The 27,074-nt window shown below is 36.7% G+C and overlaps 1 protein-coding gene across 3 annotated transcripts; it reads right to left on the minus strand.

Annotated features, from left to right (window-relative positions):
• Window positions 1-15,255: 15,255 nt before the first annotated feature.
• LOC130716589 (TNF receptor-associated factor homolog 1a-like) lies at window positions 15,256-26,864 on the minus strand. 3 transcript variants are annotated; one of them, XM_057566564.1, is made up of 13 exons: window positions 26,708-26,864; window positions 25,810-26,024; window positions 25,544-25,655; window positions 24,258-24,346; window positions 24,078-24,146; window positions 23,860-23,992; window positions 22,917-23,075; window positions 21,860-22,208; window positions 20,575-20,687; window positions 19,653-19,803; window positions 18,019-18,497; window positions 17,707-17,908; window positions 15,256-16,837 (listed from the first exon to the last, which is right to left on the minus strand). In XM_057566564.1, the coding sequence occupies exons 2-13, from the start codon at window positions 25,985-25,987 to the stop codon at window positions 15,428-15,430; spliced, it is 3,444 nt and encodes a 1,147-aa protein (XP_057422547.1). In that variant the 5' UTR covers window positions 25,988-26,024; window positions 26,708-26,864; the 3' UTR covers window positions 15,256-15,427. The 3 variants fall into 3 exon arrangements, with proteins under 3 accessions (XP_057422547.1, XP_057422545.1, XP_057422546.1); XM_057566562.1 differs by having other exon boundaries at window positions 19,647-19,803; XM_057566563.1 differs by having other exon boundaries at window positions 19,647-19,803; window positions 25,810-25,990; window positions 26,708-26,841.
• Between the last annotated feature and the right edge of the window lie 210 nt (window positions 26,865-27,074).

Consider the following 27,074-nt stretch of genomic DNA (forward strand, 5'->3'; position numbering starts at 1 on the left):
CCCCACTTATATATAATTAAAGACACAACCCTCTCACTTCACACTACTTTTTATTGCTCTTAAATGTTTGATGTACATTCAAGAACAATAAAAAAAACTCATAACACCGTATACGATATATGAGTTTTTTTTGTTGTTGCTAAATGTTTGGTGTCAGCTGCTTGCACGGGGCCTGAGTGTCCTAGCAGGTTTCCTAGTGTCCTAGCAGGCCAAGCTAATCTTGTAATCGAATTTTATATGTGTAATGCTATGCTAACTAATCTATCGCACAAACAATCCTTTCATTTTTTTTTTCACCAATTGGCTTACTATGTGCCTAATTTTGCTATCAAATAACCCATCTACAATTATATGTATTTCCCTTAGGCTAAATTTGTACATCCTAAGGATTTACAATATTTTCAATGGCACTGGAGAAAAGGGGAGCATGTAATTGTCAGAATGAAGGTACACATGGTTTAACCTGGGAACCATCATCCATGAGCGATGCACTCTGTAATACCAACAACAAGAATGTGAACCCCATTGATTGCTCAAACTGGCACGAGGTTTGTGCGATTTCTCAACCCGAACATTGAGGGATTTTGGTTGACATTCAATGTTATGTTATTCACAATCAAAAAATTCGACACATTTGACATTTCAAAAAATTCCATTATTTTTTTCCTTTTCAATTCTATCTGGTTTGTTCTATTCTCTGTAACAAGTAATTTCTGCATTTTTAATTTGAGTTGTTGATTGAGTGCAGGTAGATGTTAGTAGCGACGAGTTCTTTACTGGGTACACTAAAGATTGCAACCATTCAGATAAACAGCCTCAGATGTTGAAGTTGAAAGATTGGCCTCCTTACTACGTTATGTAAACTAAGGAGTTCTTTAGGTGCCCAATTTATAGCAGAGTTACAGCCTAGCAAAGGTCTCTTTGAGTTTCTTTTTGTGCACGATGCTGATATTTTGAGCCCTCTCGTCCGAAAGTTGTTGGAATATTTTGATCTAGAATACAACACTTTCGAGATAAATGGCCACAAAATGGGAATCACATTGCAAGATGTGCTCTTCCTATGTCACTTGCCTATCAACGGCAAGCCAGTGATAGTTGATCTTTGTCCAAGCGACATTGTCTTCCGAAAGGCGTTCGGCGAGATCCCCCAAAAGGAAAAGGGACATGTCAATTCGAATTTTCTAACATGGATTGCAGGCGACATTGACTGCTCTCTGGAGCAGCGGAAGATCGCAACTCTCTTGGTAATAATCCGAAGTGTAATCATGCCATCGCTGGAAGGAATTCGGATTTCCACCTCCATTGTTGAGCTTGTTGAGAATTTAGATGGTGTGTCAAATTATGCTTGAGGAGTTACACTTTATGGGATAGAGAAGTTTCTTCTTTGTAAGAAAAAATTCTTGGACGGAAACTTATGGTTAATCTTGGTAAGTAACTTTATTGTTTTGAACTATTCGTTTGGTCTGTTTTTTTAAAACTGTTATATACATATTTATATTGTTTTTCAAGATTTCTTCTTTGTTCAGATTCTAAAATTGTGGGAACCTATTGGAGTCAAGAACCTAACAGAGCCAGACACAGACTCACCCTGCCTTCTTTGGGTTATCAAAAAACTCAGCAAAATATCCCAAAATTATAAAGCGAATTATGAGAAGGTGGACAAACTTCTAAAGAATCTTGCTGGTGAGGTAAGATCTTCAAAATGATATTATAAAGAGAATAGGAAAACTAATACAAAGTTGAATGGTTTATTTAAATCATCACGGAAATCAAAGGATGTTAAAACATAATATTTAGCAATATCTTTTTGTTAAGACCGATCCACCGAGCTCTTCAATTATTTGCAAAACTCAACATATACTACCCTTAATTGTTACCTATATTTGATACTTCATAACATTTGTGGTTGCTGCTGATTTTTATGTTGATGTGTTCTCCGCTCATTAGAACACTAGACTATTGAGTAGTGAAGTAATTTGTAGTAACTTTTACTTTTCTGTCATAAGGTTTTTATTTCAGTAGGCATAGAATAAAACAATGTTCTCATCCTCTTCTAATTTTCAATATGACAGGACATCGAATGGTTACCCTATAAAAAGTGGACACTACCACCTCAGCTCGAGTCGAATATCACTTTTGTGTGTAGGGTCAGCCCAATTTTTTGCCCATCATAAACCACATTTTGTTGCAAAACAATTTGGGTATGATGTTGTCAGATTTGAGGATAATGCGTTTAAGTTCGTGAATTTCAAATTAAAAAATAAGGATAATCGGGGACCAATATCCCCATAAATATCGCAAGATTTTCAAAAGGGAGCTTAAGATTTGGGAAGAGGGCAGATATCTACTGGAGTTTATGCTAATACAAAATTTCCAATTTCAATAAACAACAAGTGGTTCCCAATTAATAACAAGTGGTTCCCGTGAAAGTTTAGATAACTAGTCTTCACATGATCTAGCTCATTTTCATGTATTGTTGGCTAGAAAGAGAAAGGAAGCAAATTCTAGAATCAAAACTAAAATCTGCCCAGAAAAGGAGCTAGAAATAGCAACGAAGTAGATTCTAGAATCAAAACTAGGTATTTGAGAAGTAACTTCCCAGCTAAATTCTCATAACTGGTTTGCCCATTCGGGGCATACTAACAATAAGAAGTCATTCTTAATTTTTGACACAGAAATCTGTAAAAGTTTTTACCCTATTAGCAAATTGAAAGATCGCGCGGAGGATACTATAGTAGATCTTATTACAATGATGAAGGCAGCATTATTGGTGTTAATTTTCTGTTTCGTGATCCCTACGTGCGATAAGCACGAGATAAACCAAAACTTCGTCAAGTAGGTTGATAAACTTGATGAAGTCGACAAATATGCGTAGGGTGCAGCTCTTCTCACTTTCCTGCATTTAACGGAAACCTTTAGGTGGTACTGGTAAGTTGATTAGTTTTTTCATAATTAAATTAATTAAAGAAAGTTATTTAAACCATTTAGAATTATCTAACAAGTTTTTTTTTGAAAGGAGAAATATATTGATAAAAAGAACAACTTGGAAACAGCCTCTTCCAAGTGAGCAAAGAGAAACGATACAGAAAAACAGAAAGAAAGCAAAACACAAAAAGCAAGAAAAAAGGGAACAACAGCAACAAAACAGGGAGCATAACTTCTGAAACAACCCAAAACAAAAAAGGGCCAAACCAGAAAACTAGAGATAACTAACTCACATAACCTCAACAGGAGCTTGGCAACACGTTCAGAAGGAAATTAACGCAAGAAACCCCACGGAGCTCTTTCACAACATCAGATATATGATGTAGCAAAAGCCAGAGAAGACAAAAGCCTTGGGTCGCCACCATTTAGCAGATGAATTAAACGAAATTTTCCCACAGAGGCTCCACCCTATCACAGCCCATCTTTGCAAGGTAGTCCGCCATATAGTTTGCCTCTCTGTAAATGTGTTTGACACCTAAACATCTGACTTCTTTCATAAGCGAATCAATTGTGTTTAACTCGTTTCGAAGAGCCCAAGGTCTGTTTTCTTTCTTGTTTACCCATCCCACAGCGAGCGAGGAATCACTTTCAATTGCCACATTAGAGATCGCAAATTCTTTGCAAAACAGAAAAGCTTGGTGTATGGCTTTTACCTCTGCCTGAAAAGCCCACAGAACACCCGTGGATAAGGAAAACATGCCAATGATCTCACCATCATGCCTTGTAAGGACTCCCCCAATGCCGCTAATACCTGGGGAACCCCGAGCCGATCCGTCGACGTTGAATTTAAGAGTATTCTCAGGGGGGCACCACACACTGTTTCTACCTGGTTTCACCTTAGGGGGCGTTTGTTTCAAGGTTTGATATCACATTCCGGGAATGTTAATCCCAGGAATATGATTACCAGGTATGTTATTCCTGGGTAAATTTTATAAATGTGTTTGGTAAGTATTTTGTATTCCCGGGAACATTTTAAAATTTTCTTAATTTAAAAATTAAAAAAACTTAAAAATAGAGGTAAAAATGATAAATTGTGGGAGAAGTGGGAAGTTACATTCATCTTTCCCATGGGAATGTAAGATTCCCAACCTTTTTCATGGGAATTAATATGAAGGAAATCATGGGAATTGTGGAAGTTATTTTATTCCCGGGAATGATTGATACCCAGGAATCATAGTTCTCAATCTTGCAACAAACGCAGGAATGTTCATTCCCAACCTTCAAATTCCCGGGAATCTCTTTTTAAATCTTGAAACAAACGCCTCCTTAGACATGCATTTTAATTTCTCAAAATGATGGATGAAATCGAAAGCCGAATAGGGGCATTCCTTCCACCACGCTTTTGTCCACCACAAAATTCTAGTGAGATGAAGGTCCCAAATTGCCTCAAAGTTGATTTTTTTTTGTTGGAACACCTGTTCATTTCTAGCCAACCAAATGGACCATACTATTGCCCCTGGGATTAGATCCCATAGTATTCTATCAGACTTGTGACGAAGTGCTGGCCGTTCCTCTATTAGAGCTGAAAAAGATCCCGGAATACACCAATGGACTCCTTCCCTATCCATAGTTCCACACCAGAATTTCCAGGCCATATTACACCCCAACACTAGGTGAAACACAGATTCAATCAAAAGCCCACAAGTTTCACAAATACCATCATTCTCAACTACCACACCTCTTTTCATCAAATTTTGCTTGACCGCCACTTTATTCTCCATAAGTTGCCAAACAAAGAGACTAACTTTGGGAGGGAGAATTTTTCTACATTGTTTGGAAAGTAGCCAAGGGGCAGCCCCATAGATTCTGAGTTCAGCGACTGTGTAGCCATTTTTAACAGTGAATACCCCATCCGTAGCCCCTGTCCATATTATGGTATCCTCTTCTTCACCCGGCACAATCACATTGAGGCCAGCCAAGAGCTCATTCAGTTTAGGGATTTCCCAATCAAAAAGAGGGCGACGAAGGCCCAAGTTCCACTCACATTTGCCATTTTGGAAAGATCCCAGATCCCCAACCATTGCATTTTTATTCCTTGCTAGGGCGAAAATTCTTGGGAACCTGAAGTGCAATGCCATCACATCCAGCCATGGATCATGCCAAAATCGGATTCTATTCCCCCGGCCAACCACACAGCAACAGCCTTCTCTATAGACTCGTGCAAATATCGAATCCCCAAGAACCACTTTCAGCAAGTCCCGGATCAAAACAGAGCACTGATTAGTTAGAAAACTAAAATAAGATAGAAGCAGATAAGACAAACCTAGGAACTTGGTTGCAACTGTTTGTTTGTTAACCTTCTGATTTTGTGATCCTAAATACTTACTTAAAGAATTAGGGTTGGTTCCACCACAAGTAGATCTCACATTACTTGATAAAGATAAACTAAAGATTTGAGATTCCATTCAAACTGTTTTTACTATTAAACATTAACTTATTTTCTATTACAACTCTGAACGCAAGTTTCTTTGAGAGCCCTTTTTGCAGTCGATTTTTCTCATTTGTATTCCAAATTTAAAAGAAGTCATTCATATCAAATTAGACTTGGAAAATGAAAAAGTACATTTGCTGCACTCAGTTGTGAAGGTACTAAAGACTATTTCACATGACCACAAGGTTAGATACCTAGATAGAGTAAAGGAAATACCGGACACTCTTTCTGAGATGGTAAATCAAAATTATTGTTTTTTTCACCAATAGAATTTCAAAGTTCTTAAACATAACTTAATTGTTTATACTTTTAATTGATCTAATTAGGCTTAAATAAGTTTTTGGTCCCTAACCTTTACCATATGTTTGGTTTTCGTCCCTTGCAGAAGCAAATGTGGGCTTTAGTCCCTAACCTTTGCCAAAAGGTTTGGTTTTCATCCCTCCGGAGCTCTAGGTCAACGCCGGAGCTCCGATGACCCATGTGGCATGGCCACGTCAGTTTAATGAGCTGACGTGGAATTTGTTTTTCTTTTAAAATAAAAAAAAGAAATTGTTTAAAATTCTAAAAAATAAAGTCCTAGTTTATTTTACTGGCTCATTTTAAATAATAATGTTATTTTCACTTTTGGAAATAAGTAATAATGTTATTTTCTCTTTTGGTTTTGACTCACCCGTTCTCCCTTACACTCTCCATGCCATCCTCCGTCACGGCCGCCGCCACCACCACCACCAGACCTTCTTCTCCCTGCCCCAATAACACCACCACCGAAAACCCCCAACCGCTCCTCCTCTACTCTGCTCACCCTATTCTTCTTCCCTCTCACCAGATCTAAACCCACCGAACCCAACCTCAATCCAATCTAAGCTCAATACCAAAAGTGAGATAAGAGAAGACGATGAGAGAGGGTTTGGAAGAAATCCCGATCGTGGTGGGCGAACGACGTCGACCATGGCCTTGATGGTTCCGCGAAGACTACAATAGTGCAGATGCATGCGGTGTTGTGCGACTGCGTCTAGGGTGGAGATTTTTTCAATTTCAGTGAGGTGGTGGCTCGAGGAAATTTCCAGGGTCTCGACGGTGGAGGTTCAGTCGTTATTGGGTCGGTGATGGTGATGGTTGGTTCGAGGGATTTGGGTTTGATGCTTTTCTCCTTCGTCTCCTTTAATTTCTCCCTGTTGATAATGGTGATGATCGGTGGTGGTCTCTCTGTTGATAATGTGATTGATGCTCAAATTGTTGGGTGGAGGTTTTTGGTGGTGTTGTTGGTGGGTTCCAGGGGAAGGAAAGGGTGGTGATTGTTGGGGAGGGGAGGAGGAGATCTAGCGGTGGCGGCGACATGGAGGTTGACAGATGGTGGAGAGAGGAGGAATTAAAAACATAAAATTAAAACATTTTTAAATTAAAAATATTTTTAATTAAAAATATATTACCTGCAAGCAACCTATTATAACATGTAAAATTAGGACTTGTGCAATTGTACACAATGACAGTAAATGGGCCAGTAAAATAAACTAGGACTTTACTTTTTAGAATTTTAAACAATTTCTTTGTTTTTAATTAATTAGTTTATTTAATTTAAAAGAAAAACAAATTCCACGTCAGCTCATTAAACTGATGTGGTCATGCCACATGGGCCATCGAAGCTCCGGCATTGACCTAGAGCTCCGGAGTGATGAAAATCAAAACTTTTGGCAAAGGTTAGGGACTAAAGCCCACCTTTGCTCCGACGATGGACGAAAACCAAACATATGGTAAAGGTTAGGGACCAAAAACTTATTTAAGCGAGCTAATTAAGAAATAAATTGGGTGTCGTACAAACAGTATCACTTCTTGGCATACTGAAGGAACAAGAAAAGTACAAGTTACTCATGTCACCAATATGTTGTATGCAGTCAAGCAGTTTGAGGAACTGAAGCATCCAAATTTGAGCAAGTTCACCTGGCAGAAAACCGACCTCGTAGGGATGGAGAAGCCTTAAGAATATGAGAATTCAAGTCATTTCGAGTCCTGAAATATGTCTTTGGATACAAACATGTAAATCGTTCACAGTCCTCGTTAGAATGGTGCAAATGAGGCAACTTCTCAACCTAGTGATGAAGCCTTTGCATATGAGAATGCACATCATTCTATACCTAAAGAATCTCAGCACAAAAAATTGTATAAACATCGTAGAGGGAGTAATGCTGACAAGAAAAGGAAGAACATCAGTGGTGGAAAACTAAGAGAAAAAATATGGTAGGAAAATAAAAATCATCTCGTTGAGTTCTAAAGAAAATGAAGGTGCTCAGGAAGCTATGAGACAAGGTATGTTTTCTGATGTATAAATGTGTCGACAACCAATTATCCCAAAAACTTATGTTATCAGGTGAAGAAAAATGAATGACTTTATATTATAGTTATAATACGCCTCCTTACGTAAAAGCCATTTTGGCTTTAAATGTACATAATGCATAAACTATTATGTTTGTCAAAATATGAAATAGAATTATCACAAAAATAATTATTAGCAAGACATAAACCTCAACTATAAACCCTTTGTCTATTCACCCTAAAAGTTCAAAAGATAGTACATTGCTTGGATGCTAAAAGGTTCATTGTCCTAGCTACTGGATTTGGAGTTTGCATAAGGCAAACAACATTACTTCATGTGTATAATTCTTTCTTTTACCTCGCCAATCCTTTTTTATGATCATAATTTTTAACCACCTTTTTTTTAAATTATTCTTTAAAACAATGCATTTCATGCTTATTATGTCATTAACATGAGTGGTTGTATTGATGAGGAGATAACAATGAAGATAAGGATGAAGGAAGAAACAAAGACGGGAAAGTGTTCCTCTTCTGCTACTACGAAAGTGTATGAACGCCTTAAGAAAAAAAGGAAAACCAATGAAGATGAGAAGGTTGAGCTTGAACACTCCCTATATCTGCCGAAAGAATTTCTTCCACGTTTAAAAGCGTTGAGTGAGGAAGAAATTAATGAGAAGAAGATAGAGGCTGCAATACAAGGTATCTTTTTCTAGAAGAATCTCAGTTGAATTTTCGGATGTATGGATCTATGTTGTGTTGTAATAATTACTCAAGAAGTAATAATTACATACTGTTCCAAAATGACAAGTGTGTTGATTTTGCATTGAATGGATTGGAATGAAGTCCCACATAGAAAGTGGAGCAACTTTCCAAAGCATTTATATATCATTAAATGCCAACCATTCAATAAAGAGACAAAGTGAGGATGTAGTGCTACATGTGCATGGTTTGGTGGTCCCAAGCTTTTATGTCACATGTTCCATTCACACCACCCTTCGCCGGTGTCGCCACCGGCGTGGGCGTAGAGGCGCTAGTGGCAGCTTGTAGACGGCATGGCACTTGAGGCGACGGCGACTCGGTTGCCGTAACGTCTGTTTGTTTTGGAATTCGAATTTTGCACCTGTTCATGAAGGGTCGCAATTATTCACATATTTGTTTTGTTCTGTTTTTGCCTATAAATAGAGTGCATGTTCAGAATTCAGGACACACAATCTTATTCTCTGTTTTCCAGAAAATACTTCGCTGCTTATCGAGTTTTCATTAGTCTTGTGCAAACTCGAACCAAGGCTGATTATCCTGGGTATTCCTGCATCCAAACTCTAAGACGAAATTCAAAGAGTGCTTGAAATACTTTAAGGAAAGTGATTTCCATCACGATCAAGCCTATTTTTCGAACATGTTGTTCTGTGAATAAATGTGTCGAGAACCAACTATCACAAAAGCTTAAGCTTTTTCTATCATCATAATATTTAACCAACCCTTTTTTAAATTATTATTTAAAATAATGAATTCCATGCCTATTATGTCATTAACATGAGTGGTGTATTGACGAGGAGATAACTATGAAAGTGTATGAACGCCTTAAGAATAAAAGAAAACCAATGAAGATGAGAAGGTTGAGCTTGAACACTCACTATATCTGCTGAAAGAACTTCTTCCACATTTAAAAGTGTTGAGTGAGGAAGAAATGAATGAGAGAAGAAGATAGAGCCATCAAGACAAGGTATCTTTTCCTTTAAGAATCTCAGTTGAATTTTCTAATGTATGAGTTTTTCCGTGAATAAATGTGTTGAGAACCAACTATCCCAAAAGCTTAACTTGTTGGATGAAAAAAATTGAATGGCTTTATATTATAGTACTAATATGCCTCCTCGTGTGAAAGCCTTTTGAGCTTGGAACATGGTCAATGCACAGGACCACATACCTTGCGCTGAAAATCAATTAGCAGAGTGGCGGTGACAAGTATCAAACTTTAAACACCTAGTCATAGAGACTCCGATACCATGTCAAGAACCACCTATCCCCAAAGCTTAAGTTGTTGAGTGAAGGCAGGTGATAATGATGCTGATAAGAACCCTCCCTTGATTTTGAAAAAAAAAATCATTAGAAAATTTTTTGAGTTGTAAAAGTAGGGTTGTCCTAAAAATCACTACCAGACGAAACCCGGTTCATCCGGCAAAATCGTCGCCCGAGAAACTGATCCCGAACAACTCGTAGCCACTAATCGGTCGGTGGCGGGTCTTGGTGTTTTGATGTTTTTCACCCGACAAAACCGACTATTTTAACCCGAGTCCGACAAAAACTGACCGATTGATATCTCTTCCCTCAAACCCATTTAAATGGTTCACAACTTCACATTACCCTCACTACTAACTTTGTTGTCTGACATGTCTCCTCCCTCAAATTTTTATCTTCTCTTTTAACAGTCATAAATTTGAATGAGTCCTTAAAGGCTAATGAGGTTGTGTCTAAGAGTTCATTCATTCTAATGAGCGAGATTTATCCAAGTTGAGTTTCATTTTATGTCACCGTCATGCACCGTCAAGGAGGAGCCAACTTTGTAGTGCATCTTCTTTTTTTGTGAATATTTTTCTGGATTAACAACCCATATGAACTCCCCCAACAAAACGGTGACCCGTGCAAACCGAACAACTTGTAGCCACTAATCGGTCGGTGGCGGGTCTAGTGTATAGATATTTTTCACCCGATAAAACCAACTATTTTAGCCCGAGTCCGACCGAAACCGACCGATGGACAGTCCTAAGTAAAAGTATGTGGTTTTTTATGGCCGTTTTGGTAAAAACAAATGCTCTCAGTTGTGTTCCACATTGCTAATTATCCTCATTTAAGTAGTAAAAGTATGTGGTTTTTTATGCCCCTTTTGGTAAAAAAAATTCTCTCACTTGTTCCACATTGCTAAATGTCATCATTTGACTATTAAAAGTATGTGGTTTTTATGGCCCTTTTGGTAAAAAAAAATGCTCTCACTTGTGTTCCGCATTGCTAAATGTCCTCATTTGAATAGTATAAGTATGTGATTTTTTATGGTCCATTTAGTAAAAAAGCCCTCACTTGTTGTGTCCCCTTTGGTAAAAAATGCTCTCACTTCTAATAGTATATGTTAATTCTTTTTCTTTATGAATTTATATGTATATATTGCCTTTACATCATTAAATTTTTGAATTCGTCCCTGCACACTGATCGTCTTGACTGGCAATCTTGATAATCACTTGACTGTGTAATCTTTTGGGCCAATCGTCGGTCATGTGATCATTTGGGCTGAAGAGATTTTTAGCAAATAAGTTTTTTCTTTGTCCATAGATAAAATTCAAAGTTTAATTCTCTTACAAATTAAATAAAGTCACTTCTCCATTAACCAATGTTAGCTTCTCCATAATTATTTATGTAGAGAAATTACAAAGTGGCATTGATTAAGAATTTAAGGTTATCTCTTGCCTACCAACACTCCAAACAAACACACCAATAATAGTTTCTTTCAAAACAATTTCTTCTTTAAACAGAAAAGTGTACCAAATCTCCAAACACTATGCAAAACAGAGATAATTACTGGAGTTGACAGCATAAGAAGCATTTCCCCCATTTATGGAAAAGGAAAACCACTAGATATTTAACCTTACGAATCCATATTTGGTACAAGCAACTTAAAATACAGACAAACTAAAAAAGATAGAATGTCTTTTCATATCAATGTGATGAACCAGAATCGTTTGGCATAGTTTAAGGAGTTTTTTGAGTAAACAGCCATTTTGGTCCTTGAATGTGTTCACTTATGACGGACTGGTCCTTATATTTTGGAAATGGTTGTTTTTCATCCCTGAATGTGTTGCCGTCGGTCAAGTTCATCCTTGGTTGAGTTTTCCGTTAGTCCCTGAGACGGAAAAGTCCAACTGGCACATTTTTTTCCATGCTAGCATCCTACTTGGCACATTTTCTTTTTTCCTCCTAAAAACACGGTCAAACTCGTCCCTCACTTATGCTTCTTCTTCCTCTTCTTCATCTTCTTTATCTTCCTCCTCTTCATCATCTTCACCACACCATCACCATGCTTTTTTCTTCCTCTATGAAGTACCACCACTATCACCATGCTTCTTTCTTCTTTCGTTTGGCCATACAAATCAAATAGGAGCTTGCACTTGAGCCGGAGCTTGGTTAGGGTTTCCATTTTGCGGATTAGGGACCCCTGAGTCCGAGGGTTCCACTGGTTTTGATTGTTCCATCGATTGGGACTCGGGGGTGGCTGAAAGTTGGGTTTTGAGAACTGGGTCGTTGGAAGTTGGGGTTTTGAGAAATGGGTGATGGAAAATTGGGGTTTTGAGGAATGTGTTGTTGAAAATTGGGGTTTTGAGGAGTGTTTGGTGGTGGTTGTTGTTGATTCCACGCTTGTTGAGGAAATCGATTGGGAAGTGCATAGGTACTGGTTTTCTGTTCCCCTAATTTTCTGTTCCATTTCTTGCTCTATCGTTTCTTATTCTTCATTTCCATAATTTTAACTTCAAAATGGGTCTTTGGTTTTTGAGTCCTTTTTCGGTTTCAATTAATTTCTGCATTCCTGTGTTGTTCACCTTGTGTGCTTATTCTTCCTGTGTTTTTCATATTAATTTGTTTGAATTGCTTGAATACCACCTCCTCACTTTGATCTGCCACCTAGTGATACTTGCACTGACTAGTGACTACTCTATTGTTCTTATGGTCTAATGGATCCTCTTTGATCAACAAGTGTCGTTACTACTGTAATTGAATTCAGCATGTTGTTTTATCTCAGTATGTTGTTTTCTTTCAGTCATTATTACATTTCTCAATTTGCTTAGAAATTGGTAGTGATCAAATGGGGCAGGCGGGTTTACTGGTTCGATCTCATGTTGTCAGCACTGCAATTAAAACCTTTGTTTGTTGCACATGTATCTTGACCAATTGGGTTTTTTTAAGATTTGGGGTTTTGTTTGGAAAAGAGATTAACATGAAAAAGATGATGTTTGGGATATGAATATGTTTTCTTTTTTCTGGGTAAGATGATGAAGAAGATGAAGATTGATGAACATGATGGACATGTTGAGTTTCTTTTTTTATATTTATTTTTTATGAACTCAGAGTTTTTGTTTTTTCTTAGGGGGACTAAATTGACTAAAGTGACATAACAAGATCTGAGTTGTCAAGCCAAAGTGGCAAAAATTGTGATACTTGGACTTTTCCGTCTCAGGGACTAACGGAAAACTCAACCAAGGATGAACTTGACCGACGGCAACACATTCAGGGATGAAAAATAACCATTTCCAAAATATAAGGACCAGTCCGTCATAAGTGAACACATTCAGGGACCAAAATGGCTGTTTACTCTAGTTTAAGGCATGTTCACCGAGACCCTACCCCCATAAGGAAAAGTGGAAAGCCCGTACAGACACATGTAACTGTTTCAGTTCCCGTCAAGATTTCAATTCATCTTTCTTTTATTATCTCTCTTAATCCCTGTTCTCCTGTCCTTTTTATTTGTCATATTCACATTATTCTCTAAATAATTAGAGAAGCTATTTATATTAAACTAGTAAAAGTAAAAAAATTCTCGTGAATGAAAAAAATATATTAGCAAGTCTCCTCCACTTAATGTTTTAATTGTTGGATAAAGAATTAGACTCGTGACTATACCTTGTTAATTTGTAAAAACATTTATATAAATTTAAAAAATTGTAATGAAAATATTCAAGAATTAATTATTATTTCTAAATTTTATTATATTTAAATAATTAATTGAAGAAATCTTTTCTTCAATTAAAAAAAAGAGAATTCACTATACCAAGAAATTTAAGTATTGATTCAAAAAGTACAGGAAATTAAGTTCTTTATCGACAATTAACTAAAGATTGATTAATTAATCTGATATAATTGAATATGAAAGTTTTAGATATAGGTTGTAATATGAAAGTGACCCGGGATTCATAAGAATAAGATTGAAAAATAATGATTCAAATTAAATATATAAAAAATGAATGTTAATACTAACTATTCGGAATTCTTACTAATCTATAGGAATTAGTTGATGATGGATACAATACTTTAGTCAAAATAGATTAACCATGGGCTGTTTTAATTAAGATTAACTTTTAATTTATGACTTGCACATAATCTTCCCCTTTCCCACACTAAGTGTCGCCATCGTGAAAATAAATGAGGTTTTTGTGAACCCTAATGTTGCAATCCATTTGCAGAGATTGATCGAAGAAGCGCTATGGGGAAGGTGCTAGAAGAAGTGTAACATTGGGGGAGGCGTAAAGTCGCGTCAAAACATCATTATAGGTGGAGAAACTAAAATGTGTACGCATCTTCAGAGGGGAGAAAGGAGAAGAAACTTGGGGTTGAAGCTTCAACTACAAGAAAACAACGTTTTACGGAAAGCCATCGCTAAATCTCACTGTTACCAACGCCTTTTTTCTGTAAAAAATATTCCAACGGCTCAGGTCGTCGGGAATTTCAAAACTTGGCCGACTTAAAAAATTTCGGTTGTCAATTACCGATGGATTTACTCACAACTAAAGTCATCTGTAATTTTAAAAATTAAAATTTTCACCGATCAATAACTTGGATGGCTTTTGAGAATGAAGTGTTCAAATCCAACCAAGTTGAGTTCAGAGGAGCTTGCAGCCCGATTCAAGGAGCAACAGTTTATTAAGAACGAACCCAAATTCAAGCATGAAATTATAAGATCCTTGAGGTCTGAGAATATTGTGTTAGATTTCTGCAAGGTTAGGAAAATCCACACAAAATACATAAGAGCTTTTTGTTGGTAATCGCCATAGCTCTGTTACTTCATAGTGATTCCACTACTCATTATTCTTAATTTGGCAGCGCAACATGGTAAAAATAAACAAAATGATTTGTTATAACAATGATATAGAAGCTTAAGGATTAATTAGGATAAAATAAAAATCCATGGTGCTGATTTGCAAAATGTTTAAAGTTTAGGGGGGTTTAATGCATTTTCCCTATATTCTAATTTTAATCATTATATTTGATCTTGTCGGAAAAAAAAACTGTAAGGTGATTGGGTCAGGTCAGCTATTACTAAGGTCTACCATAGGAAACGTATAGGGGATAATAATCCCTAGGGGTGTTAGGGGCTAGTGTAAATGACTAACTGATATCAGTTATAAATCAGGGGTTAGGGATTGGTTTGGGGAGAGTACTGGATCTCTCAAATATCCAGAGACATATTCTTGTACTCAGTTCAAGCTCTGTTCTTCTTCAGTTGAGGAAAACGGGGTCAATCAATAAGAATTCTCTGTTCATTCTTGCTTGATTCTATCACAAGGCCACCTCTGTAGTCACCAAATACGCAAAACCTTTATCATATAATATTTAGTAGAACTACTATTGAGCATTTGCAAATGTCCTATTAATATCCATGGCTGGCGAGGGTGTCAGAGTGGCAGCCTAGGGTACAAATTGCATCTAAAATGAGGGGATGCATGATAAGTTAATGTGAAAAACGGTGTTCAAACCGCACCACGATTCATCCATAATCCAAAAATGCATCAAAATAGCTGAAAGCAAATAGCTCAAGACACCATCATAAAATGTTTTGCTTATCAAGAGATTACAACCTCACTCCAATCTAAAAAAAGACCCAACAATTTCCTCATGCATTATTACATATGTTGGCGACCACTAATTTGTGGGCACACTTTCCCTCTATGGACCATTTGACGGTCTGAACATGGTGTAACCGTTGACACCATGCGGCACATTTGAGTAATCTGGGTAGTATCCATAACCATCATTATCCATGTTTCCCAAGCCTGCATACAACAGATCGGAACCAGCCACCTGCCACTGGTTTGGAATCGATCCATCTACGTGCCCGTTAACATAGGGCATGCTACTCGCTTGTGGAAAATAATCCCTAAGTGGATCAAATTGCTGGTGAGATGAGTTATACCCTCCTTGAAATCCATGGTCATTGTGGTAGCTTTGTGATCGCTGGAACCTGCAAGAACTTGTTGAGGATCCCGAATCATCATTTGCACCCAAGTCTCCAGAAAAAGTGAACTGTCGACTAAGCGATTGCGGTCCATTACTATGAGATTCAAATAACGAACTTGCCCTGGCCGTCCTCCCGATACAGTGTTCATCATCAAGCAGATCATTTATGATATCAAGGTGTGGGAACTCATCCACCAGTGCTTGGTTCTGACGCCCCGATGTGCAAGCTGAGAACTCGGTTGGCATGTTACCCATAGATCTACTGTGTAATGGCCTGTAAAAGTCATGGTTTTGCACATCACGAACCCCAGAAGGTTGATCATACTGCAAGCTTCTGCTTGATTCCCTTGGAGAATTCTCAATCCACTGGTGACCATTCTGTAAAACATCCTGTGTAATCTTGCCAAATTGATAACCAGACTGGCCAGCATTAGTGTCCACTCTGTCAGAGCTCTGGGATAACAGTATTGGTGACGACGCAAAGGAAGATGTTTGAGCATAGACTGGGGATGAGTTTACTCCTGAACTTGAGGAGCTCGAATGCGTCAGACTGGCAGCATTTGAGGTCACAGGGTTCCCCCCCATCATGGCATTTCTGTAGGATTGAGGAACATAACTGTGAGTTGCCGGTGAGGGATCGAGACCCAACCGGCCAGCTGCACTCACTGAGCGCGCAAGCAGGGGAGCTGTTTGAACCACAGAGACAACAGGAGCAGTTGGCCTGGGACCAGGAACTATGGGAGCACTTGAAGGTCTTGACACCATAGGCCCTCGTGCACCAGATCTTTCAGTTAATCTTACCGTTGGTGTCTTCTGGACCTCAGTTTTGGACACAGTTGTAACTTTTGACACAGGAGTAAAAGGTGGAGATGAATAATTATCAGTCTGCTGGGACCCACTTGAAGATGTTTTCCAAGCTTGAACATGATCTACAGTGGCACTGGTCTTGCTTTCTAATTTCATTTGAACTGGTGAGGATAAGTTTCTAGGAGGACTTATAGGTGAGGATGATGGCACAGCTGATACCTTCTCTTTTTGTAGGCTTTCATTGTCAACAAGTCTTTCTATTTCAACTTTGGCTTGGATGCTCGGTTTCTTTTGAAGTGAGAGAACCTCTTCCTATCAATTAGAAAAGCAAATGCCTATGACATTGAGCTCACAAAGGCTTCAACATAAAATTTATTATGTAAAACAATTATTACAGGAACACAGCAAGTTTGAAAAAATAAGCTAAAAGAAATCATTAAAAGCAAGCATCAAATAAAAAATGAAGTTTACTGGCATTCAAAATCTGATCTCCTATCACCTTCATGAAAAATAAAATCAAAATCATTTTGCTTCATAAATAAGATTGTTAGATATAAAACCAATTATGAGCTTTCACCAAACCATAAGACTAATAACCCTAATATTCTAACCTCCCCTCAAGCTTAAGCTTACTAAGCTTTAAGCTGTTACAAACAGCATAACACATACATCAAGGGGATAAATCCTGACTAAGGCTGTGCCCAAAATCATGGGTAGATAGTGTCAGAAATAAAAAGCATTGTAGAGAGGGAAATATGATTAACGAGCCATTCTTGAATTGACAGAAGAGTGGAAGAATTTAAGAACAAAACCATTCTTGATCCTTCCACACTAGGTGATATGGAAACAAGATGAAGCAGGTTTTTTTCTAGATGGAAAATGATTAAAGGGAAAACAGGCTGTTTAGTCATCTCTCCATTTTTATACCATCATTTATATATCTTCAAAATTTCTTAATGAATGAACTACTCCTGCTCCTCCAAAAGGGTGAGAAAAAAGAAACAGGAAAAATTTATTGGAGAAATCTAAAAAAGGCAACGCTTAAATATTTAAGGAGGAATAAAATAGACAAAAAGACATTTAATAATCACAGGAAGTCATGACATTAATGGATAAGCATTGGAGAATAACATGTTATAATAATTTGGCAAGTATTCCAAGAAGAGTGCAAAGGAAGCAACCTTTCTGACAACATTTGGCTCAGCCCACTTTAACCGATCCTGCAAGGAGATACCAGCACCCTCAGACTCAGTTTCTCCAACCTTCCCACTTCTAGACTCATTGTTAGGATCCCCAGCATCTGCCGCAGAACCAGAAGGCTGACTATCCATTTCACTCGTCCAACTACTCATATCAGATGATGGTTTGCGTCGGTTCTTACCTCTACACATATAAAGTGCCGTATGAAATTAACACACGTGACCCATGATTAATAGCCATCCACACACACTAAAACATGAAAAGAAAAAGAAATACACTAAGCTATATATTACCTGCTAGGTGACTTTTGGACTTTATAATTTGAAAAGGTGTTTCCCTTATACAGGTCATTCATGACTACTGACGGCAAAGAATCAGTAGAACATGTTGAAGAACTATCATCTATCACCGAACTACTCCTTTTATCAGGCATTCCATTTAGTCTGGATGAAACAACACCTATGCCAATGTTACTAGCCTCAGTTGGAGGATGAACTTCTGATGTATCAGTGTCCCAATTAACAGGACTAGCATCTCTGTCTTCTGAATCTGGCTGAAGGATTTCGGAAACTCCATCCACAGAGTCAGACACATCAGAAACATCTTCTGCTGCATCAAGTTTATCAGAGTGAGTTTGAGCTTCCTCCATGTTAGAACCCATTTCCTCATCAACAGCAGTGTCTTCTTGGCTCTTGTCATGCACAGCCATAGTAGTAGCCATCTCCTCCTTCCCTTTATCCTTTCCCTTCCTGTTGTTCCGTTTTTGTTTGGCCTGTAGTGAAAAGAAAGGAAAAACTGTCAGCAATTAAAAGGAAAATCACCCAAAACCTTCCATTCCCCCATGCACACGAAATCATTTAAACCAAAAATAGCAGGCTTCTCATGAGAAAATGGGAATCAGAAACATATTTGGAGAATTACAATTCACAAATTACTAGCTAAAATAGGCTTGAAGAGTGGTTATCGATTAACAACATTCAAAAAATACTGAATGGGCTACCCAGAACTGGACAAATTAACCTGTAATTTGGTCAATTGCACTTTAGCTAGAAAATTGTCAGAAATTTCAAATCATATTCATCAACAATTAAAAAGATATTACAGAATTAAAAGGCTTCTCAGCTCAAATGGATAAAGTCAAGCAATCAGAAGTTTGTTTTTTCTCATTTCAATTTCATTATATGTACTTAGTTTATGACTTCAGTAATATTTGAAGTTCTACCACTACTGTTTGCATTAATGAACTTGGATGGTTTTGCTTGAACAATGTTTATGAAACGGATGGTTTGAATGCCAGGGTCATAAAGAGAATTCTAAAAACATCATTGGGAGATATTTTAATCCGTTTTAAATAACAAGACTCAAGATCAAAAGCTGTCTCTAGGGTTCTAGACCCACATTTGCAATGTTCCGCCTCAACTCCTAAATTGCTCAACTATTTATCTCCAGTGGTTCTTTTTTCCTAGGATATAAACAAAATCCAATCATGGTATTCATCACAAAATAATAATCCAACTATGTAAAATCCCACATCAAAGCAGCCTGGAGTTCTATGTATACAAACTCAACAGCCCTGGTAGCTATCATTCATCAAAATATATATGACTTCATTTATACCCTGTTAAGAAACCAAGTCTTGATAATTTGTTCCTTATCACGAAATAATTGTCATCTAATCTAAAACAGCTTTATTTGTTCTTTCACTATTTTCTGTACTAAAATTTAGGAGAATGATTTTGTCTTGTCCCTTAATTGATTTGCAAAATCATAAAATTTCTGATGTCAAACAATTGAATTTCAATCCGTAATAGTGGAATAAAAATCCATTTGTTAACAAGAGAGGCAGACAATGCAGTAGCATCTGTTTAATCAAACATTTAGACATCTAAAGATCCCTTGAAAGTGAAGTTTCAATTTTTACCAGGACCTGTTTTTTCTTGGACTTCTTTTCCCTCTCATTGACCCCACGTTTTGTTTTCTGAGGGCTTTCAGCTTGCCAAGCAGCCTCTTCTTCACGGATGAGTTCTTCTTGCCTCTTTAGAGCAACAGCTTCTTGATAGGCAACCTCAATTTTATTGCTGCACCCATGAAAGTAAATAATTAAGAATTAGGATATCTAAATCATGCATATTTAATACATATATGTAAAAAGTACAAATAAAAAAGAATGCGTAGTAGAAGTCTAGCAAAACACATAGTGATATATCATCTGAAAAAATTGGCCATCAATCAAGCTACTGCGAGGCATATATCATCTTCTTGTCTCAAATGGTGATTACATTACATCAAATACCATGTCCGTGTAACATTATGTGTGTCACAAATTCAACATTCAGTACCGCACTTAAGCATGGGTACAAACTCAGGCTTTGGAAAGTTATGTCATCTACTGGAAACAAGGATTTTGTGGTAAAGCTCATAATCTCTTATTTCTTTAAAGCAATGGATGGTAATGTACTTTACATGATAAGAAAAGATAAACTTCAAGTAAGATTCACAAGGAGAAATGCATGGGATTGTGAAAGAGACAACACACAAAGTCTTGCAATTTGAAAAGGATGGTAGCATAATGCCTGAAATAACTCAGGAGCAATGTCATGTACTCAGTACTCACAATCTCTTATAGATATTAGATACCACCAAAACTACAACATCAAAACCAACTGATGAAAATAAGCCTACTTCCTTCCAAACCATTATTACAAATAAACAACTTCCATACACTCAGGAGCACTCCTAAACATAACCCAGGAGGTAGTACAAACAAAAATCAAAAGTACATAAACAAGCAATTAAGCAGAGAAACATGAAGAGTATGAGACTAATTGCACAATAATTGTGTATGCTACCTAAATATATGGGCAAGGACAAATATTTCCAAAGTCCTACGACCTAATTCTGTGAGACGCCTTTCATCACGCTCTACAGAATCTTTATTGAAATCCTCCCCAGAGTTTCCATCCTGCAAAAACAAGTGAAATGGGTTTTTTAGCAATCAAAAGGATTCCAAAAATATAAAGCCAAAAGGTGCAATATCCATACCCTTCTTTGCACTTATAGTCTCCCAGGTTACTGAAGACATCATTCCAGAGGTGTAATATATATCCACAACTATCAGTAAGTTAGACCGTTTCTTTCTAAAGTTTATATCTTAAATATTGAAGTATATACAATCACTAATATCAGTAAGATAACATCTACAGGAATATGGAACAAAAAACAGCATGAAACTAGGAACTCAACCTAAATTCATATTGGAGAGGAAATATTGCAGTCAATGGTGTAGCAAATTGTACGAACTTGAAACTACATGATCCAGCATATGCAAAATTTTAAATAACCAACTACAACATATTTAGACCTCCATTAAAATTTACATGGCTAGAAAATAGGCTCCTGCTGCCAAAATATTTTTTCATAAAAACATAGGGAATAATCTTCAGACTGCAATTGTATTTTCAGAAACACAAAATTTCATGGGTTTAACTATAGGCAGCATAACTCCCTTAGTTGGGCAAAATGGATTTTATGAGTAATGAACATAAATGTCTCTAATAATTTAGAATACGAAAAAATATTATCATTTATTTTTAGATACAATTTTTATTAAAGTAATTTTATACCAGTCCATGTAATTTGACACAAAAGTGATGTTTCATAGCAATAACTAAACAAAAACAGTTTCACGAAAAAAATATGCCCAGAATATGATACAGTTTCTTTCAAAAACAGTTATTTCAAAACTGTTATGCTTCAGACTATGAAACTTCAAACTATTATTCAGAAATTAAAAAAATAAAAGTCACAAGAAATATGAAATAGAAGCAGAAACAACCCCATCATAAACTGAAGAATTCTTCAGGTTATTAAAGAAGGTGGCCAGATGATTAAACATAAATTGAGTAAAACACATTAACATACTGAAATTCAGAATACAGAAGCAGAGTTTCCCATATTATTTTCCCCTGAATTTGAATAGACACGATTTGTTTTACTCTATTTTACCGAAAACTTCATCATCTAAAAACTCTTGCACTAATACAAACACATTTCGATGCGCTCAGTGCTCAACCGTATTACCAGCTATCAGATGTCAACATATAATTCTCCAGTTACTTATGCTCTACATCTTACCTTTGTACGATTTTGAGGACCCTTCTCATCTTTCGGAGGTAGTGGTTCTATAGCAGCCCGTTCAAGTAGCAGTAAAACATCATCCACCAGTACGAACATATCTTTCTCAACACGTACAATTGGTGCTGGTTGTTCTTCAGAATCCAAGAACTTCACACAACCTTTCTTGCACTTAGCCTGGCCTTCAAGAGCCTTCAATCCACTATACAAGGAATCCATTACCAAAGTAGAAGTGACTTCTTTCTCAATAAAGAACTGTTTCACAACCACTTTCAAAATTACATCAGTTTTCTCCCTAGACATGCGGCGCCTAGATGCTTGGTCAATATCCCGCCAGAAAGCGAAGAAGCTGCACATGTTGCAAACTAGCATTTAATGAACCAGTATAAGACACCACAACTTATGTGTCAGACATAAGTGTGGCAATTAATGCTAATACAGAATACAGTATATTAAATAGGGAAAGAATTTCATTCATATAAAATTACTATCAAATCAGATTAAATTTCAAAAAGGATGTAAATTTCAAAATGCACATGTATCCATAAAGCAGGTGTATAGAGTATAGACTACATGAAGTTGGCTTTAATAGGTCAACAATTAGATTATGCTTCAGCAGTCACCCCTGTTTTGTATCTTTACTTCCCATAATTACTAACATTTTCACTTTTCCAAATTTTAGAGGATTAGGTCAACTCATTATGTTTTTTTGGTGCATGTATCAAAATATATTATTGATCAAGGAGTGTGAAATAGAAGTAATTTAGAGATCTGTACTTTGATTAGGTGAAAATTTTGAAGCAAGATATGAATTAAAACAAAAATCATGTGAGAATATAATCCCATTTTCATCTCCAACCTTAGCAAGACTTTCATATCAGTCACTACACTAAGAAACATGAATAAAGCACCTTGATTTACACCCTTTTATCAGTGTCATTAGTTCTCCACCAGGGGCTAATAAGACCAGTGGTTTACTCTATCATGTGATAAAATGGATTATACATGTATCATGTATGTCAGAAGAATTAAGCTTTTGAAGGAGAGAACAGAGTACCTCGACCACCTAGCTTTATCGTCTATCAACTTCCCAAGCTTGCTTCTTCTCTCCTCCACAAAACGCCGACAAATTTGTTCTACATTTGTCAAATATACCCTAACAAGTTCTCTCCTATACTGACAATCAAGGCAACGAAAAGGCCTGTCTGATTTCTCCCTATGAAACACAAACAAGCAAAAAAAAAAAGATCAAACTACTGAATCAAAAGCTCCACAGAAAAATGCAAAAAATTAGCATCTGACAGCCATACAATTCTCAAAAGAACATCATATTAGTTTCAGTGCTTTCTTTATACTACTCACAAGTTTAATTCTGAAATTTTACAGAAATACTTTTCTACTCTTACAAGACAATCAAGCATGTAAGAATGGCAAAAAAAAGTCCAAGTGAGATAACATTCCACAGCCCATGATAAATACCACTCTATCCAAACTATCCAGAAACATGAATAGCATGCATTATTAGTATCTGAGATATGTTAAAATTGCAAACAAACTCAAAATGGACACCTCAGAACTTGACCAAATATGGTTAAAATATAGGGTGAAAGAAAAATAACACTGAACACGCCTAGAGAATATAAGATAATATTTTGTGCAAAAAGAAAATAGCAGATATAGGGTGACATGAATGGAACCCAAGCTTCATGACCTCAGTGATAAATGCTATCATGGTCTGAACATATTTAGACCCAACCATACCAAAACGTTAGTTTGGCATCATAAGAATATTATTTGTTGGTTCAATCTACTATAAAAGATATGGAGAAGGACCAACCACATCAAACAATTATAACACATTCATATGTTCTTTCTAGTTAAGTTAAAAAATGGAGTTGCAAATACTGTGGAAAATAACCTTAACTACAGACACACCAGTACATGGGATGGCGTGAAAATCTTTGAAAGATTTAAAACAACATAATATAACTATAAAATACCTGATGACTTGAACTTGAGCTTTTATTATCAGATTGTCAGAAGAGTCAACAAATCCATCATACACCTTTGACAGCTCCATAAACTTTTTCCATCCCCAGTCATGCTCTTTCTTCCAGAATCGATGTAATGTATCTGCCAAACTCAAGTAAAAGTATATAAGTAATGCTGATAGAAATTTGTAGTCTCCAGTATATTAGCCAATTGTTAGCCCACATACCAGAATATTTTGATTTCTTAGGGTCTTTATTGACTACAGCAATTGTAAATTGTGCAAAATGACTCCATCCTGTATCACACCAACAAGAAAAGAAAAACTAAGCAAGATACTACAGAACCAACTGTAGCAAGTAAAACTAACAATTATTGATGCTAAGATGAAAAAGATAAATAATTGAACCTGGAAGAAGTTTGTCATGATTGGCTACACACAGAAACAGTGAGAGATGATTGGAAACATCACAACCTTGTGGGTAAATCAAAATATACCTGCCAATGTCCAAAGAATGAGTTTATTGAAAAATAAACACACATTCATGAAAGCGTTCGAACTAATTCAGAACCAGATGCATTTATTAGACTGCATATACCAACACTAAATGAAGGGCGTGAATTCTACTAACACCTTACTACAGGCCTTACACAGAACCCACCTTTCTTGAGTGGAATAAATTTCACTTGTATGACAAATTGTAGAATACAATATGGACACGAATTCCCTGTACATGTCTGAAAACAGCTGATTATTGGCCAAAACCTCTGTTCCTTCTAGGGTATTTTGAGTAAGTCATTTTCTGATTTCTGACTCATTTGTAGAATGGAGATTCTTGCAATATAACTCTTATGAAGTATAAATCCCCAAGGTCAAGTTTTTATTTGAATTTCAGTGCTTAGTAAAACTAATACTGCAGGTTCACAGGTTACATATATCTCTTTCCTAAGATATGTGCAGTGTGATGCTCTTTACCCTGCCACTTGTGTCTAATGACATGTCTATTTCTTGTTCATCTGTTTCGGGTGCCAAGTCCTTAGACCAATTTTCGGTCAACAGTGATAGTGGTTTTCGGTAGAAGGTAAGGCCAAATTTTAAGTCTGTGTGGCAATCTGTGCCACTATTTAGTGAATTTGGAGCATAATGTTAGTATTCTGAAGGATGATTTACGTCTCAGAAGTGATTTACTTCTACATGGTGCAAAGCACATGATCTTTTCAAGAGGGTTCCCTTAACAGATGTTGAGGGACTGGGCAGATTTGCTTCGCCGATTGTTTCTTTTTCCTTTGCTATTTTATTTCCCATTGTTTCTTATGAAGGATCTCTACAACAACAACCAAAACCTTTTTCCTATTTGGTGGGGGTCAGCCACTATGCTGGATATCTATCCTCCACACTCCTCATACTTTTCTTTGACTAATGAATTTATTTGTTCATCGTATATATGATCACACGATTTAATCAGAAAAAGTCAGAGATAAACTACACAGTTTCAGTACACCAACATTTTGTCAAAACTCAAGATAAAACCATTATCGTGATAGACTAACTATATTACATGCATAACAACAAGCTCTTGCATACACATAGGTCTAAAGATGTAAATCAAAATGAAGGAAAACAGCGAGGTAAGTCAAGCTCCAAATCACAATAAAAGCCATGTAAGTCCAATACGATTATCTGAACCGCCATACCATTTGTAGCCGCCAACCTCAAATGCATTGCTGCGGAGCTCCCTTTTGGTAATCTGAGAAAACTTTTCTATCTTCCATGTATATCTCCCATATAACTCAGAAGGTTTTGGTCCTGCAAAGAGAGAAGGAGAAGATTCTGAACTATTCTTTATGGGAAAAAAATATATATTCTTTCAACCAGAAAAACAACCACAGACATGCAACAAAATAATAAAATTTTCAAATGAATTATACATAGGAAAAGGGAGAGAAGAAGAAGAACTTACCACCATCATCTTCATCATCAGTGTCCCAGTAAGGGGGAGAAGTTGATGTGATTCCATTCTCAACCTGTTCAGAAGACCGCCACTCCGCCAATGCTTCCCCGGATTGACAACGCTGCCCATTTGAAATTCCCTCCACAGACTTTCCCACTGCAGACTCCTCACTCACAGTCCCAGCCATTCCCTGATCAAAGTAAGTATTTTACTAGATACTCCACCTGTAATACCCACAGGATAAACATCACACGAAGAACGCCAAAACCCACCCTTAAGCCCCACATAGCTTTATAAGAAAATTCCAAAAGTAAAATAAAACAAAGCATTCACATTCAGAGTATCCATTTCTAACTGCACATAAAAAATCCAGCAACATAATATAACCATAATAAAAAAAAAAGTACATTCTCAATGAAAATTGAAGGTAACAGAACAAATTAAAATATCAAAATTGATAATCTGCCAATTGGAAAACTAAGAAAACAAACCCAACCTTCCTCTGAAACCAATACTAATTAACCTCAGGGGATTGATACCTTCCCAGTATGAATTCAATTCAATTCATCCCCAAAATTATTGAGAACAAAACCAACCATAAAAATTAGCCCTAAAAAACAGAGATTCAAGAAAAAACAATAACAAACAAATTGAAACAAACCCAAATTAAAAACAATGAGATTGCGGAACAAGCTCGATAAAGCCGAATTACAATTCAAATGAAATCGAAAGTTCTTCAAAACAATCAACGCCAGGAAAAAAATGAAGATCCTGGGAAAAAATTCCCAGAAGCAACGACAACAACAAAAAAATGATCAAAATCGAAGAAATGAAAAACTGATTGGAGGGGAATAGTAGTGAAATGGAAAAGGTGATTGGGGTTGATCGATTAGGGAAGAAGGCGAACCTGGAATCAAAGAACAGAGGTTTGTGAAAAGGGTAGAATCTGAAACCTGAGATTTTAGAGAGAGAAAGACGAAGTGAGAAAGAGAGAAATGAAGAGAGGGGGTTGAGCAGCAACACAGAGCAAAGGCATAACCAAAAACAAAACAAGAATTTATTTTATTTTTGTTTCAATTAATATGTCTTGCTTTTTTATTTTATTTTACCTTTTTTTATTTAAATCAAACGGATTCCCTAATACGTCACGGTTTACTTTCTTACTACGAGCACTTGCTGCGAAGAAACTAATTACTATTGTCGGCGGTGATACTTTAACCTCACCAAAAGTTAATCATCATAGTTTACTTTCTTACTACGAACATTCGTGGCGA

The sequence above is a fragment of the Lotus japonicus genome, chromosome 5, assembly GCF_012489685.1.
Source record: "Lotus japonicus ecotype B-129 chromosome 5, LjGifu_v1.2".
Taxonomy (NCBI): Eukaryota; Viridiplantae; Streptophyta; class Magnoliopsida; order Fabales; family Fabaceae; genus Lotus; species Lotus japonicus.